Source organism: Aythya ferina, assembly GCF_964211825.1.
Source record: "Aythya ferina genome assembly, chromosome: 14".
In the NCBI taxonomy this organism is placed as follows: domain Eukaryota; kingdom Metazoa; phylum Chordata; class Aves; order Anseriformes; family Anatidae; genus Aythya; species Aythya ferina.
This window is the reverse complement of record NC_140312.1, coordinates 1,588,447-1,605,444: the sequence shown is the minus strand read 5'-3', so window position 1 is coordinate 1,605,444 and position 16,998 is coordinate 1,588,447. Positions and strand designations below refer to the sequence as shown.

The 16,998-nt window shown below is 50.2% G+C and overlaps 1 protein-coding gene across 10 annotated transcripts in view; it reads right to left on the bottom strand.

Annotated features, from left to right (window-relative positions):
• Positions 1-5,148: 5,148 nt before the first annotated feature.
• The window catches only part of SHROOM1 (shroom family member 1), a 28,359-nt gene continuing 16,509 nt past the window's right edge, over positions 5,149-16,998 (bottom strand). For 9 of the 10 annotated variants that reach the window (XM_084535813.1, XM_084535816.1, XM_084535818.1 and 6 more), the window contains 6 exons: positions 12,145-14,953; positions 11,047-11,126; positions 10,163-10,753; positions 9,036-9,186; positions 7,530-7,802; positions 5,149-5,735 (listed from right to left, as the gene is read on the bottom strand). In XM_084535813.1, the coding sequence (XP_084391939.1) occupies positions 5,481-5,735; positions 7,530-7,802; positions 9,036-9,186; positions 10,163-10,753; positions 11,047-11,126; positions 12,145-14,850 (4,056 nt within the window). In that variant the 5' untranslated portion in view covers positions 14,851-14,953 and the 3' untranslated portion in view covers positions 5,149-5,480. Of the gene's footprint in view, positions 5,736-7,529; positions 7,803-9,035; positions 9,187-10,162; positions 10,754-11,046; positions 11,127-12,144; positions 14,954-15,354; positions 15,492-16,998 lie in introns of those variants that run through there. The other variant, XM_084535817.1, reaches the window with a different exon arrangement.

Below are 16,998 nucleotides of genomic sequence, written 5' to 3'. Positions count from 1 at the left end.
ATCAGTGCACCCAGTGCTGTCTGCGTGCCTCCAGGTGCAAACACGCTCAGAGGTGCTGAGAACACACGCTGCCATTTCACTAAAGCACAGATCGCCTTCAGGTTGAGGTAAAAGCAGCCCTTTTTACAAAAACACAGATTGCCTTCTGTTTGAAGTAAAACCCGTCCTTCAGCTTTCCTGGTTTGTGTCACGTGCTGCTGCTGACACCGTGGGGGGACACGGTACGGGATTTTTAGCAAATCAGGGGAGTATCTTGGCAGAGATACTGCTTCATGAATCCCTCAGCTTAGCAGCTTCTTCTCACGTTTCACTCCTTGAAGCCCAAACCCGTCTGAACACGACGGGACATTGACACGAAGGCCTGACAGCTGTGAAGTTTAACCAGGAGGTTTTCCTGAGCACACCAGCAGCGCCGCGAGGGGACAGCCAGCCAAACCTGAGCTTGTGGGCCCTGCCCAGAGCCGGGGGCTGCCTCCTGCACCATCAAAGCTGATTGCAGGGAAGGATAAAAACACAAAACCCTTGCCCCTGGGCTCTGCCTGTGCTGCGTGGAAATGGCGTAGAGGGTGGGAGAGGGCAGGCAGTGAGTTAAAGCTGGACGTGGTGGGTGCAGACACAACACAGGACCAGGAGTCAGGAGCCAGGGGTTGTTTTCCCTTGGTGACCTGTCTGCCTACCTGCCCTGTCCCCCTTTTCCAGCTATAATACGGAGATAATCTCCCTGCTCACTTCTGTAAAGCACACAGTTGTTGGTATTTAAATCCAAATCAAGGTAATTTTTTAGACTTGTAGGCAACACAAGCAGAGGCACCGGTAACCTGTGAATGCTCCACACTCCCTGAAGTGGCTACACAAACAAAACTGGTGGAGGCTTTACTTTAGCAGCAGGGATCACCAAAGCTTATGTTTGTTTGCTCCTGACTCAGGTCATTTTTGTAACAACTCTGCCCATTCACCAGCACAACAGGTCCCGAGGAGCATCAGCCCAACAATCTGCACCCAAGAGGTTCACAAACAAGCTCCAAGCTGTGGCTCTGTGAAAGGCCAGACTTTGTCCTCCAGGCTAGGGCTGTTTGAGCAGGATGAGGCAAGGCAGCCGTGGGCAGGTTCAGGTTGACTTTTCCTGTCTCAGTTCTCTTCTCACGAGTATTGAATACAAAGAGCTTTTGCATGAAATCCTTGGGCAATGCTGAGCCTGTCCTGCAAAGGAGCCTTTACAAGGTCTTAGCTTTATCACCAAACCAACGTCCATCAGCAGAGTCCCTCCATAACCACTACCAGACCCAGCAGGAGTTGCAAAACGAACGGAGGGGAGGGGAGGGCCATGAGAGGCCCCCTGAGCTCCTCCTTGCTCCCCCATTCTTGTGCTCTGCACATTTCCCCATGACCTACATTCCTTGGGTGCATTTGCTTCCTGATTTGCATATCAATTGAAGTAAAGTGGCAACACGGCTGGTTTTGCTCATTCCACTAATTTGTGCTAATGTGGAACCCTATAAATTCATAAAGAGATGAACAACACTGACTTGGCCTGCACGTAGCACAGGCACGAACAGCACTTTGTGGGCCAGCAGGGGCAGAGCAGGACGCAGATCCAGAGCTCTGCATCGTGATGAGGAACATTCACTTTCCATTCCAGGGCCAAGGCTTATTTCACTAATTTATAAGACAAAGCAAATCGTCAAGCACATCCAGCCCTTGTACTGGGCTCAGCTTCTGTCACTGACTGCAGTGCCTAAATGTTTGCCTCCTGCCGCCAGGAAAAAACAGCCAGGGAGGGTTTTGTGTCCCCAGCAGGAAGAGCTACAGCCTGGTGGGTTTCCCCTTTCCCACCTTTCATCTAATGCTCCCTCTCTGAGGAGCAGCTGAGGACAGTGATGGACAGTGATGGACAGGGCCTGCCTCCGGGGCCCTGCGAACTCAGGGACCAGAAACGCTCTGTCAGGAGACACCCAAACGGTGATGTAGCCACCAGCAGCAAGAGGGCCAGTGCAGAACAAACCAGATGAGCACCAAAAAAGTATTTTGAGAGATAAATTGCTCTTGTGTTTGCTCTCACCGAACTCACTGCAGTTCTCACTGTGCCACCTGCCAGGGCTCCTCGCGGCGCAGCACCCAGCATGAGCAGGCCGCTCTCACACACTGCCCCTGAAAGGGCGCTCCCCAAACCACCAAATCGCACCTCAAAACGTTTTTTTAGTAAATTTGTATCAGCAACTGGTGGGAATGCTCCCTCCAAGCAGCTCTCTGCCCGTTGCTGGCAGCGCTCAGTGCCCGCTGCAGCACCGACCCCACAGGCAGGAGGGGGCAGCCAGTGGGACCCCCAGAACGGGTGCTGGGGCCTCTTTGTCAGGAGCTGCCGCCAGGCAGGGACATCACGAGGGACTGCTTCACACGGGGTTACGTGCTGAGGGGCTGTGGGATGCTCCTGTGCTCGTCCCATGGGCAGAAGGCTGCCACAAAGACCCCTGGCTGCTTGCACACGATTTCAGCAGTGCCTCTTTTCTCCAAACCAAGCCTATGGCTCAGCCCGTGCTTTCTCTCCGTGGATTTATCTATGAGATGACTCAGCTGCGAGGCTCATGTGACATTTCAGAATCTCTCACACAACCCTTAATACTTCTTGCTGTTTCACAGGGAAATGCATGAGCTGCTTCTTGAGTGCGTTTTGTTAAGCCCAGAGGCTACACGATTCCCACTGCCTGCTTATCCTTCCACGGAGCCGTGGGCTTCTGTAGGGTGCAGAAGATGAGCTTTGCAATGCAGCTCTGAGCTTATTTTTAAAATTTTATTCAGATGGTTGCCATGAATCCCCAAAGCAGAGAGAACATCCTCCCATTTACTAAGCCCAGCTCTCACAGGCACCAGATACATCTTCTGCAGCACATTTGCATTAACCCCTGCACCCCTCCCTTCCTTAATTAGCTCTGCACGCACAAGTCCAACAGCATAACGCCCCCATGAAGAGAACGAGGCCAGGGTTTAAAGAAACAAAAATAATAAAAACCTTTCAATTTAGTGCCTGAGAGGCTGAAACAGCAGCTCCTGATCCAGCAGCAACTCCCACACATTGCAGTGGGTGTTAAATCAAACCCTAAGTGAGCCACTACCTCTAAAATTCCCACAGTGGCTGCCAAGGCGCTGCTGAACGAGCAGAAAGCATGTTCTCCTTCCACTGGCCACTTGCTCTGTCCCACACCTGCTGTATTTGCTCACCCTTCTGGCTCTAGGCAATAAAAGTTCTCCCTCGCAGGTAACGGATGTGATTTTGAGCCACTGCAGCCTTTGGCCATTAGCAGAAGTACCCGGGGCTGCTCCTATGCATTAGGAAGGATGCTCTGCAAAGCTTTTAAGATGGGATCAGGTTAAATCATCGTTTGTATTTGCCCATCAGTCTGTGATTTTACAAGCCCACAGCATGTCAGTGTTCCAGCAGGACTGCACACGACTTCCCTCCAGCATGAGCTGGCACCGCTGCCTTGGGCTTGGCCACTGGAAACAAATCTATAACAAAGGATCAGCATAAAAATCGAGACCCACCTGACATCCGGACCTGCTGGTGCCTTGGAAGCGTTTCTGCTTGCCAGCAAAGAGGTTTCGATTTCGTTGCTGCATCGTTTTCACTTTGCCTGAAATTCACAGTTCAGAAAAAGTAACAAAGAGCACAGATACATGACTTTTTGCAAAACGGAGTAGAAGTTATTTTTAATTTTTGCTCTTTGAAACATACTTGTGAATGCCAGAGTGGGAGCAGTAGGAGCAGCAAAAATCTTCTCCATGACACCAAGCAGGAAAAAGCCAAGAGAAACTAAAGGGTGCAGACCCACGCCTGCACCTCAAGGCACGTACCAGCTTCAATTTATTTCTGCCTAGTTGGCTACCCTCAGCTAGGAGAGGAACCACACATTTTTATGGGTCTAGGAGAGTCTGGATTTTGTAGTGGTGTCAGCTGGCACTGACACATTGCCCCATCCTTCAGCCACCTGAGGGACTTCAAACTTTTTATTTTGCTGAGCTAAACTGAAGCCAAATGGCCATCCAGCTGCACAGCTGGGGCACTGCTTGCTGGAGTTCCTTGTGTCCAGGAAATCAGCGCATCCAACATTCGGCACAATCCGTTTTGCTCAGACCAGCAGGACAAAACCACTCTGTTCTAAACCATCCCCTTGCACCCTTTACTGCAAATACATTTACTGCACTTGGTGAGCGTTGTAGACATACCTCTGAAGCCACCTCTGCAGCCGTGTTCAGGGTACTTCAGTCCCACAGCCACAGAGCCAACCCTTGTTTGTTGGGCCCCATGAAGCAGCTAACACCACCTCAGTTCGTTCTGAAGGCAGAGGGAGAGCAGCTGGCGACCTCGGAGGCACCGCTAGTAAAACATTTCTTGGTAACACCTAGCATCAGGGAACAGGGAAAATCTGTTTTGCCCATGGAAGAAACCTGAGTTAGATTCGTAGTTGCCTCATTCACAACCGAGGCGTGCAGCTCACACCGAATATTCCTCTCACTGAACACCTTAAAAAAAATCACTCAAATTTTAAGTACAGCAACATCACTGGTTTGACTCAAAACACAACGTTAGTTTAAAAGATTTTTGCCAAGGGAATTACATAAAGCCTCATTGAAACCGAATTATTTCCTCCGCTCTTCCCACCTACCTCTTGCTGCAGCCGAGCGCTTTCCCCACGCTCAGCACTCCTTGTGCACGCTGACAATTGAAAGCTACTTAGAAACAGCCCCCAAAGGCGTTGCTTGAAAAATAAACACTTCAAAAGCATAGCAAGGACTTTGCAAACACAGTGTGCAGGAGTAAGTTCAGAGTTTAACGTTCCCAGAAATGTTCTTTTAAGATGGTTTCAACACCTACTGGCATTTTTTTTCCTGCCCTCATAAGAAGACCTGCTACTGGACAGCCCACCTGGGCTGCGCAGAGCCAGGAGGTACCTGTGGAAGGCAACTACTAAGAAAACGACTATTTTCTTCCACTGCAATGCATTTTTACTGTGTCACGTACATAAGCAGTAGGAACAAGTGCAGGAGTTTCACCGAAACGATCCGTAGCATTCCCTACGGTTTTGTTCAATCTCAGTTCAGATTTGCACACCCGCATGGTTTTCCGCTTCAAACACTCTCCCACCCACGAGGTGCAGACTCGTGCTGCTCTTTTATTGCAGTCACGTCAATCTGGAAACAGACAGAGGACAAGGGGAAATACACGACACATTTAGAGGAATAAGACATCCTAGCAGTCATTTCCAAAACGCAGCCTGCTACACACCGCAGGATTTTGTCACTTGGCCTTCCAAGGGGGGGAAGCGTGTCCAGAGTGTGCCTCGAGCCTCGAAGCACTTGTCGGTCCTGGGGCACTAACAGCAGCATACAGGTCATCAGCGGGAGCCCAGGGCGGTCAGCGTGCACGGATTCCCAGGAAAATGTCACAAATTGCCAGGTACAAAAGCGGACGGTCCGTTAGGGTATTAGAGGGGGATGCTCTTCTCGAGATTTTCTAACTGTTCCTCGAAAAATTTGATCTGCTCTTCGAGGTCCTTCTGTTCGATCAGCAAGGAGGTCTTCTCCTGCACAAAGCGCCTGTAGTCCTGCAGCTGCTGCTCCGTCAGGTATTTGGCAAGGATGCCGGACACCACTCTGCCCCTGCGGTCCAGGTTCTCCTTCAGGTCTTTTGCATCTTCCCGCTGCCTGGACAGGAGCTTGTGCCGCTCGTTCAGCGATTGCTAACGGGATGAAAAAACAAAGCAGCACACTGTGAAAACTCATCGTTCCTGGCAGACTCTGGATCGTAATTTGGAAGCCACACTCGATTTAGTTTAATTACTTCCTCTTGTGGGCTTTGTGTTCCACATGAGTTTTTCCTAGATTAAATTACTCGTTCTTGTGGCTTGCAAGGTAAAGACTCCCAGTAAATCCCATCAAGGCTCACTTCTTCCATGCTGCCCTCAGGACAAAAATCAATGTACTTAACGTTCTGCTAATTTTATCATATCCTGCATCTTTCTTCTTTCAATAAGCAGTTTTTTAAGCACACATCTTTGTATTTTCTGAGTTGTGTGTGGCCAGAGTGCCAATGCCATATGAAAAATACCACGTTCCTTCTATTAAAATGCAGGTGTACTAAAATAACTGAGATGCAGACAAGTGTTCATCAAAGGTTTCTTTTTCCCAAATCTACAAGCATCAAGCCTCGCCTGTCCTATGGGCTTTTAACACCTTTCACATTTTAGCTCATTCTCTTTCAGCTGTAATGATTTTTATAGGGATAGCCCTGCTGGAAAATCCCTGGTTTCAGGACCAAGTCCATAAACAGCACAGAGCAACTGCCACCACCTGCATCCTGAGGGTGGCAGCTGGAATCAAAGAGCAAGGCTGCCAGGGCAATTGTATCGACTGGGAGATACTTGCAAAAAATATTGGCACATAAATAAGCCTTTCTCGGGCATGTTATTCCAAGTCTTGAATAAATGATTTTAATGTATTTACATGAAGAAGACAAACAGAACACTACGGAAATGGCAGCCCCCTGCCAACCACAAGGCACAAAGTCCGTTAGGTGTGGAATGCTGCCCGGAATTATTTGCGTTAACCTGGCAGACATTTCAGAGCAGGTAGATCCTGCTTCTCCTCATTGCTCTGCACAGGAGGATTCTCAGTGCCCCCTGTGCTCCATCTACAACAAACCTCTACAACGTGCACGAAAGGTCAGCAGCAGCCCAGCTCCAGGGATCCCAGCAGTAACACCGTGCTTCCTAATTTCTGAACAAAACCTAACAGCAGCAGGTACCGCTTTGATAAAAGCATGTCTGAAAGCAGTGAGGACAGCAGGAAACCACCACTCCTAGGATAAACTCAGCTTGAAACTCAGGATTCCTAGGATAAACTCAGCTAGAAAACAAAACAAAACAAAACAAAACAAAACAAAACAAAACAAAACAAAACAAAACAAAACAAAACAAAACAAAACCAAAAACAAAAACCCACATATTTCAGACTTGTAAAGATTTCCTAGTGGAATGAGACAATTCCTCATTTTCCAGCAAAAGCGGCCGGTTGAGTTAAACTGCAGGAAATTTTATCTGAAGTTACGACCACATCTTCCTCCTGCTCCCTACAGCTCAGACATGCTCTAAGTGAAATAAGGTTTGACAGCGGTAATTACCACGCTGCAGTTACCAATGGGAAAACAACCACCTCTGAAGCACAGGTTGTGGTCTGCTCCGGAGGGAGCGGTCACGGGTTCAAAAGCTCAGCCCCAGGTCCTGCTGCTCCTGCCATGCCACTGCCCTGCTGTGAGAGCAGAGGTGCTGCTGGCCGTGCACGAGGGCTCTCCAGCACCAAACTGTCCAAAACAGCACCAAAAGACCCAGTCCCTCTCTGCCTGGTACCAAACGCTGTCTGAGAAGTGGTTGGCTCAGGTCGGGTACAATCCCACCTGTTCAGAGCTGTGAGAGCACAGCCCCACCTTGAAAAACACAGACTGGACAAATTACACACCCTGTGCTCTCATCACCCACCTTCTCCTCCGCATCTGTATTGCCGTCGATCTTCCTCATGGCGTTCTGGACGCGGGCGAGGCGGCTGGACAGGCAGAGCAGCAGGCTCACCACCTTCTCCAGGTCCCCGATGAACATCAGGTAGCGCTCGAACTCGTTGGGCTTGCAGACGTCGTGCACCGTGGCCTCCAGCTCCTTGCCACGCGCGGCGCACTCGCTGGCTTCCGAGAGGACGAGCTCCCTGTCCTCACACAGCGCCTGCAGCTTGGAGCGCAGGCTGGAGACGAGTTCCAGCTGCAAAGGAAGAAAAAAAAAATAAATCACAAGAGGCTTATTGCCGAAGGGAAGTCGTGTCGTTTATAAAGAAGGGATTTTTCTCATGTCATCTTTGGCGAATTTAAGACTTAAAATAATTTCAAGCTCTGGAAAACAAAAAGAAAGAAAGATCATGCTAGGTATACTTAATTCTCAAACTCTGAAAAGCAAATTACTGGTAATCGCCTTAACTGCTGATATAATTCCTAGCTCTGAGAGCTTCCTACCAGAGTCAGAAATAAACTACAACAAAGATTACAACATGTACACACACGGCTTTGTCTAAGACATGACCGTGAAGCCACAGCTCTCTTACCACACAAGAACTGACTGGAATTTCGTTTATAACATGCACAGAAAAAGTGATTTTTTCAGTGGATGCCAGTGAGCAAAGTGCCTAGTAGCAAAGCAAGCGGGGAAGGCTGTGTAATACAGCAGTGTTACTGTGGGAAGAGGCCCCGAGAGCAGAGTGGGAGAGCGATATCAGTTTTTTTTGGAAATCAACCAACGTCACCATAAAGAGCAGCAGCAGTTAAACAGCGGGCAATGAAAAATATCACCACATGCACAGCAGGAGGAACTTTAGGAAGGCAGGCTATAATTACCTGAGAGAGGTTATGGCCAAGTTTCTACAGGGAAAAAATTATTTAATTCTTCAAAGCTACACGTTACCCTTCCAAGATGCCCTGTGTCTACCCCTAGAACCGGAGTCCAGCCACGTCCATGGTACCTTTACTCACTGCATGTATGGAAATTAACAGACCCTTGTAACATACAGAAACTGCTGCCAGCCCTCTCAGAGTAAAAGCCATTTCTTATTTACGCTGCCAGCTGTAATGAATTTTACAGCTACTGAAACCAGATTTGAGCCAGCTGCTGCACAGGAGCTGGCTGTGCGAGGAGAGGGATAACCAACCTGCGGGCTCACTGCAGACACGAGCCATCCCCAACAACCTGCTGAAGGTGAGTGTGTGGAAGGAGAGGTCTGAGTAAAGCCACGCAGAATTTACACACCATTGCTTGTGACCAATTTGCCAATTCACTAGGAAATTTACTACAGAAAAAACAAACTAAAAATGATTCAAAGTTGTATGTGAAACACTGTTACTGGGATACACATCATGAATAGGAGCACCCACAGTACAGGAATGTGACATGAATAACGACGTGGTAGTGAAGAAACAACGCTTCCTTTGCAGGCCATCCACCTACTTTCTTACACGTGATGTCATCTAGGTCCTTTGTGTCACCTCCGCTCGGGTTCGGGGTCTGGTTTCCCTTACAAATGGGACTGTCACTCCTTTGCTTGGCATCGAGTTCAGGTTCAGAACATTCCTCTGGCACATCTCCATTGCTTTTCCTGCTATTTGTACAGAAAATAAACACCTGTGACAAACACTTAGAGTTCTGTTCATGAACATCGTGTCCAAAGAAGGGCAATGAGGCTGGTGAAGGATCTGAGGGGCGCTGGGGGAGCGGGGGTTGTTTAGCCTGGAGAAAAGGAGGCTCAGGGGAGACCCTATTGCACCAGAGGAAATGGCCTTAAGTTGCACCAGGGGAGCTTTAGGTTGGATATTAGGAGAAATATAATCACTGAAAAAGTTGTAAAACACTGGAACAAGCTGCCCAGGGAAGTTGTGGATTCGCCATCCTTAGAGGTGTTCAGAAAACGTGTGGATGCAGTGCTTTGTGAGTGGTTTAATGGGGACTTGGCAGCGCTAGGCTGAAGGTTGGACTAGATGATCTTGGAGATCGTTTCCAGCCTCTACCATTTTCTGATTCTGTCCTTGGTTTTATGCATCTCTACTTCCGAGTCACCTTTCTCTCATCTCACAGCAGGGACTTTGTCTCCTGCCACCTTCAGCAGCAAGGACCTCCGGGCCAGCTCCTGGCCTAATGGGCAGCCCCGATTCCCCCTCCCACAGGCTCAGGAGTGGATGAATCTGCTGCACACCTGGATCTGCAAAATCCATGAATGGCGTGGTGTGGGAACCACACGGCCTGGCTGAACAGCAGCAAATTACCCTGGCAGAATTGGGTTAAATTTCTCATACCACAAATGCCCACCTGCTAATGCACAGCCTGCTTATTTCTCCTGCTTTCCATGCACGCAGCTTGTTTGTTTGCATGCTGCTGTCATGGTGTAGTTTACTCCAGGTTTCTCCCATTACACACTCATAGCCTCTTTCTCATTTCTTGACACGTAAATCAGAAAACTAAAATATTTCAGTAACAAAACAAGCGTAAAAAATCCCTAAGTCTTCTTAGCACTAGTATATACTTAATATTCATGCACCATAAGACCTTAAAATACTGGTTAATTGTTTTAGTCTACTTACTCATTCCCCTGTGCTTGCTGCCCATCTGCCTTTCTTCTGTGCGATTTATCCAGCATGGAAACGTCAGCAGGAAAGAGACCCTCCATCAGGTCCAGAGCAGTTTTTCTAACTGGATAAGGCATGAGAATATCAACCAGAGAACTGTCTTTGGCAACAATCTCCATCGCAAGTTCTTGGTATCGCTGGTCCTCAGCAGACCCCAGTCTCCTTTTGGACGGATTTGTCTCTCTCTCCTGCAGAATATCCTCTGGGCTGTCGAGCACGGCTGCTTCCTTTGCAAATAAACCTTTGGGTGCATTTTCGTCTCCTTGGTGAGACTGAGCCAGCACCACATGGCAGCATGTTCCTTTCTCCTGAGGCACTGCAGCATCACTTGCCTTTAGCTGCTGCTCTGGGCGCTCCGTTAAAGCACTGCCAGTCGGAGATCCGGCTCGGCATTCCTTCTCCACTTGGGCATCTTCCTTGCTGCCGCTTCTTGGGCTGGGAATAGAGGTTTCAGGAGCTAGTTCCTCAGCATCCTGACGAGAGTGTCCACTTATATCATTGTCTTGTTCATGATTCTGGCATCCACCTTCCACAGGATCGTGGAAACTGTAAGAACAAAGAAGTTTCTTTATATTTGAGACACTTCCTCTGCAACAGATGCTTTTGCAGGCTGTTTAAGCAGCTACAAGCAATTGCCGTCACCTTTCCAGCCTCCTCTATTTATTAAAGTCTCAAGGCTGGACCTCCCCGAGCCCTCCCAGCTGCTGTTTTTGCCGGAGGTCGCAGGGGGGAGCTGCGCTCCCGGTGTCCGCAGGAGCTCCCCGGGCGCACGGCGCGGTGCGCTCCGGTGCCCACGGCAGAAACCAGGGGGGCAGCCCCCGTGCCCCTTGGAGCCTTACCTGGGGGTGCCGAGGAAGCTCTCACGAGGCTGAGGTGGTGACACGGCCCCGCTGGCACTGCTGGCACCTCTGTCCGCGTCCTGGAAACGAGAACGGCAGCGGTACAGGCGGCAGGCTCGCACCGTGCCGCTGCCTCGGCTTCACGCCCTTGTTTGGGGGCATAAACCTGAGTAGATTTAGCAAGCTGGTGTTTTGTTGGTTTTGTTTGTTTGGTGTTTTAAGTTTCTCCACCTCTTTTTATTACTGCAGATGCCATTTGACTCTTTCTAGGTAGCATCCACCTGTTTTTCCTAGAAAACCAAGCGAGGGCTAGCAACAAAGCACAGGCTCTGCCCGCACCGACCCTCACAACTCACAGTGGCCAGTGCTGGAGTCTCTTCAGTTGGATAATTTTTGTAGTATAACAGAGTATTTCTTTTCTATTTTATTATTTTTATTTTTTTTCCCCTTTTGCAACAACATTGGCAGCCACTGTCCTGCAGATTCAGGAGCCAAAAAGGTTCCTGAGTTCCCAGGCTGTGATTGCAGAGCACAGCAGAAGCAAAGCAATGGGCAGGTCTCTAGCTGATTTCCAGTCACTTCAGGAACTTCCCAAAGGGTAATTTTTAGCTAGAAGCCTTCTCCCCCACCCCTTTGTGAAACTGCCCACTTGTTGCAGGATAACGAGCGCTTCTGCCCGGCGCGAGCACGCTGCTCAGTCGCTGCTCAGTCGGCCGTTGCAGTTCCCACCCTTACGCAATGGCTGCGGCTCCTCACACTGAGGAGCGCGTTGTTTGTCTGCTGCTGGTAATGCTTCCTTACATAATGCTTTGGAGAATAACAAATTGTTATCATTCATCACGAATGCGTCAAAATTGGGAGCACTTCTTTAAAATCTCCCCTAATTAATTCTCTGGCACGCTGCAAAAACGGAGCATTCGCTCTGTTTTCCAACCCCTATGCAGCATTTCCTACAGACTGAGCAAGCGTGCCTTGCCACGACTCTTTTCATCTCCCTACCACGTGTTAAATACCAAGCCTTCGTCCCCATTCCTGCTGCTCAGTGGTTTTACAGCCACTGTGCTCTCTCAGAGCAGCCCCTGCCCCAGCCCCTCTCACCTGTGCAGCAGGAGGCGTTGACTCAGGTCTCTCAGCAACTGGGGCAGCAGCAGGAGCTCCAGCCCCGGGGAGGCTTTCGGCTGGTCCCTGCTCAGAACCACAGCTCCCCACGGCTGCAGGACACGGGCTGGGCTCCGAGGGCACCGACCCGGCAGTGGCAGAGCTGGGGCCACATCTGTTGGCCACGCTCGGGGGGAGGACGAGTGCCGAAGGAGAGGAGACATCTGGTGGTGGTTCTTCAGAGAATGCTTGGCAGAAAACCTCATCGCTTTGCATCTTCCTGCTCCCGTTGGGGTTGGAAGCCTTGCCAGGAGGCCACTTGGGAAGCGAGGGCCTCTTCTGCAGGGGTGGTTTATGCAGCGGGACGTGCTGCGTGCCTCCTGGTCTTTGGCTAATCTTTCGTTCCATGTATTCAACCAGCGCCGTGTGCTGGATTTGTTTCAGCTCTGTCCGGGAGATACTGGAGCTGGACAGTGCCCTCCCTCTGTTTTCCAGGGTCTTTCTCCTGGCTGCCTCTGTGCCCGGCTCAGTCCTTTCACCCCTGGCCTGGTTCCACGGGGCTTCCTTGTCTGCGAGCTGATCGAGTTTCTCAGGCTCAGAATAACAGAGTTTCTTTTCCTCTTTTGTTTCCCTTTTCCTTCCCCCTGTTTGACCCCTTTGTGGCCTCTCTATTTCTCCATCTCTGTTGAACCTTTCTAAGGATTCCAGAGGAGGAGGGGAACAAGGAGCGAGTTTGGCTTCCTCATTTGCACCGGATAATGAGAAAGATCTCAGGTGTTCGATTGAAGGCCTCTTGGAGGGCTTCTGTCTCAGTCTAACAGGCAAACTCATCTGCAAGTCTTTTCTTTTAAAGGAGGTTTCTCTCAGAACCTTTTTCTGGGCCACTTTAAGTTTCTCTCTGTAGTCATTCTTGAAACTCTCGTCCATGGACGAAGCAGGACTCCCGAGAATGAGATCTTCAGTCTCATTCAGACCATCATCAGCACACCGGTGGCGCAGGCTGGCTGGCTGGAGCTGGCTGCTTTCCCTCTGTATCTCTCCGCTCCTCACCGAGGGAGCCTGGCTGCTTGTTGGAAATTCCTCTGGTGAGCTCCTTGAGCCCTCTCGACATTGGGCGAGCTTGTGGTGGTGCAGGATGTTGGTGGCTTTTCCCCCAGCAAGGTAGTAAAGCATGGGAGTCGTCTGCCTGCTTATTTGTTCACCAGCAAGATCGTCCTGCAGCTCCCTCGAGAGCTGTTTTTGAAGTCCAGGTTGGTATTTTTGACAGGGAGCAGGAGCTTCCTCTTGCTCCAGATGCATGCTAAGCTCAGGATCGCTGTTACTGGCTTGTTTTTCTTTCCTGACTTCATTTAGAAGTTGTGATGTGGAATCCTCCTTTGGTCTGAGCAAACCTGTGTGGTTGGCATCATCTGTGTGCTCAGCATGGGAGCTGCAGGACACCGACGCTTTCTGTGTTTTGGCTTGGGGACTCAGGAGCGGTTCCCCAGCACCACTCCCGAGCTCTCCTTTGGAGTTATAGCACTGATTTCCATCTCTACAACTGCTCAGCTTCCCGGATGCATTTTTAGTTAGAAGAGCATGCTCCATATATTGTAAGTCACAGATGTCCTCAAACACATCCCGGTCCAGGTCTGAGCACAGCTCGGCACGGAGCGGGCACTGGGCGCAGAGCAAGGACCCCTTCCACCGGCTGGGCTCTGGCATTGTGCCTCGTGGATCTGCTTCTCTGAAAGCTGGCCTGCGCACGCTGCAGGGATGCTGTTTGTCTTCCTGTGTATCATTAACAGTGCGAAGGTTGGCGTGCCCCGGAGGATAGGGCTTGGAGCTCGTCTCGTCAGGAATTTTATGAGCATGAGCTGAATTGTAAGCAGAAAAAATTTTCGAGACGTTAGCCACAGAGTCAGTCCTTAAATATTCCTGAAAAATGAAGGAAGACGGCCTGCTGAAAACATGGGCATTACTTCTCTTCACAGGTTTTTGGGCTGGGCTCCTCTCTGCATTTTCTGCTGTCCTTAGCCCCAGACCTTTTGACACAGACACCCCCTCTGCAGAACCAGCAGACCACCAACCTTTGTGTTGCACAGTCTTTCTCCCGGCTGCCTCCGCCTCTGCCTCAGGGATTTCAGCCCTGTTCTGGCTCCACGACACGTCCACGTGAGCTGGCTGCGCACTGCCCTCGCTGGGGCTTCCAGAGCTACGCCTCCTTCTCGTGTTTTCAAGGTGCTTGGCGACCCTGAAGCTGTCGAGTCGCACGGGAGGAGAGGGTGGCGGTCCCTGGCTGGGAGCCCCGGGGGAAGGAGTGCTTCCACAGCCCCCCGCGAGCCCAGCGCTGTGAGAGACACCCCGGGTGCCCGGGTCTGGTGCCTTGTGTGGAGGCAGCCACCTGAGATCAGCGTTTGCTGCACTGAGGTTATAAATCCCCCTCACGTACTCTGAGTCCATGTACGGTACCTGCTCGGGAGGCAAAGAGCAGTGCTCGCCGTAGCACGATGGGGTGGGATACTCCGGGACGTTTGATCCCCCTGAGAAAGAGCTGTAAGCAGAGTCTGCCCTGCCAGGGAGGTGCAGGAGCTGCTCCGTGCTGCCAAGGGACGTCACTGGAGACACACGGCTGCTGTCAGGGGAGGCCGCGGGCTCCACCAGCTCTCCAATTCGGCCGCCTTGCCCACGAGCCCATCTTTCTATCTCGTTCCCAGACAGAGCCATGTCGAAGCCTTTCCAGGAAACGTTCTGATTAGATGTCTGCAACTGAGCTGTTGAAAAAGTACATTTTGCAGCGCAGTCACATTCCGGTAATATTCAGAGGATCCTAAAATAAAACAAACAGAAAAACAGAGATGTGAAAAAGACTCAGCTGGAGGATCCCAACTGCACTTTGGCAGACCAGGCCGAGCATCACACACGGTGGTGGTGAGAACCTGAAAGCAGTGTTCAGAGTAGCTAGATGGCTTCAGCAATTATCAGGATATTGGAATGATCAATTCCTCTGCCACAAATGGAGGGACTCAGTCTTTAATAACAAGAGCTTTTGAGATCTTCATTAAATCTAAAAGGCGTACACAATTAGGGGATGTCCTCTCACTGCAGTTACAAAGCATCAAGGGCCAGATTCAAAGCTGGTTTCTGAGTTTGTCCAGAAATAAGTCTGAGAAGTTGAAAACCCTAGCTCAGTGCTGCCTAATCCTGGAGTTACCTGAATACAGCACACACCTGGCGGGATGAAGCTTCAAAGTGACTTTCGGTTGTGCTTCCAGAAATGCTCACAGCCCTGGGTCAGCGCCTGGCTCTCCTTCGGATGGACACAGCCCTCACCTGAGCAGCAGGAGGCTTTGCAGCTACATGGCTGCACTCACCTTATGCAGCCACACTCCTGAAGAAACGCAAACTGTCTCCAAATCCTACCAGCTAAATATTGCACGCCTGTTTTCCTGAAAAAGGTGGAACTCCCCCCAGGTTCGCCCACTGTTCCCAACAACTCGCATCCGCAGCGGGGCCTCGTAAAGCTGGCGGGGAGATTCCAGCGGTGATGCCGCCGTTTAATCAAAAACCTTCACATTCCTGCCTCGTTTCAAAGACAGTGCTGGTATCATTCATTTGGAGCCAAGGGAAGAGGTGGATGGAAGCCAAAATACACAAGTTAATCTCTAAAGGGAACTTGGACTCGTGGGGCACAGTAAATAAATTAACTAGTTTCTGAGAAATGAAAGGAGCGTACCACCACCAAGTGGGAACTTCTGCTGGGGTCCTTCAGAAATTTCAGCAAGAAATCAACTCCCGGACACTTGGAGAAGATTTCTCTCTCCCTAGAGATGATCTAAACGCAGCCGTGAAATTTGTCTCACAGGAAACACAAAGCATGAGTGGCTGATGACGAAATTTCCCATGCTTTTCATCGGCGTACTGAAGAATTTAAGGAAATAAAAACCTTAGAAATCTGGTGTAAAGAAAACCTTGAATTTTCTGAACCTATAAAGAAGGAAAAGCAGATGAGAGAGTGAATGCTTGGTGAGCTCTGCGAGCCTGGGTGTACCTGGAGGTGCTGGGAGCCGCACAGGATGAAACCCTGAGGGAGCCACATTCCACGAGAGAACCAGAAGGCAGATTCCTCTGTCATTTTTATCTCTGGTTTTTAATCAAAATTTTATTCCAGTGGACCTTCTCCAAGCAGCTCGATTCCCCCACGGCTGCTATTAATAGGCCGGGCCAAGGCTTTGTCTGGGACGTGCTGGCACCGTTCCACCGAAGTTAGTGGAGCTGCCCGGATTTACAGCCAGAAGCTGGCTCTGACTTTCCGCAGCTATGTGCAGAATTTATATAACACTTGTGCTGCGGCTCCGCGTGCATCAGCGACAGAGCTCTCCTGGTTTGCTATAGCAGTGTTTCCTAAGAACCTTTCCCCCTCGTTCTTTCCAGCTACCTCTGCTTGCAATTTAGCAACAAAGAGAAGAATTCGTGTCTCAGGTTTTCATGGCGATACCAGAAAGAGCAGGGAACTATTTCTGTGCCTTAGAAGCTCAAGGTGTGAGCACCTGGCTTGGAAACAACAGCAGCAAGTACAGAGTTGTGCTTGCAGCAGGACGCAGGAGGAGGTGGCAGCTCACAGGGCATTCCCACCTCCGTGGCAGCCTCTCACCTGAGCCACCTGTAGCCTTTCCTGGGCAGCAGGGAGGTGCCAGATAAGCCTGAGAACTTTTTTCTCCACTCCGGTGCCCTCTGCTCCTGTTCTTGCCACGGCCCTGATCTTGAGCATCTGCTCAGTCTGAGTGAAGCCTGCAATGTCACGGCCTTGAAGTGATAGAAATAATAAGGACTGACGTGACGTACAGAGCTCCACAAATCTCCACTAAAACTTAA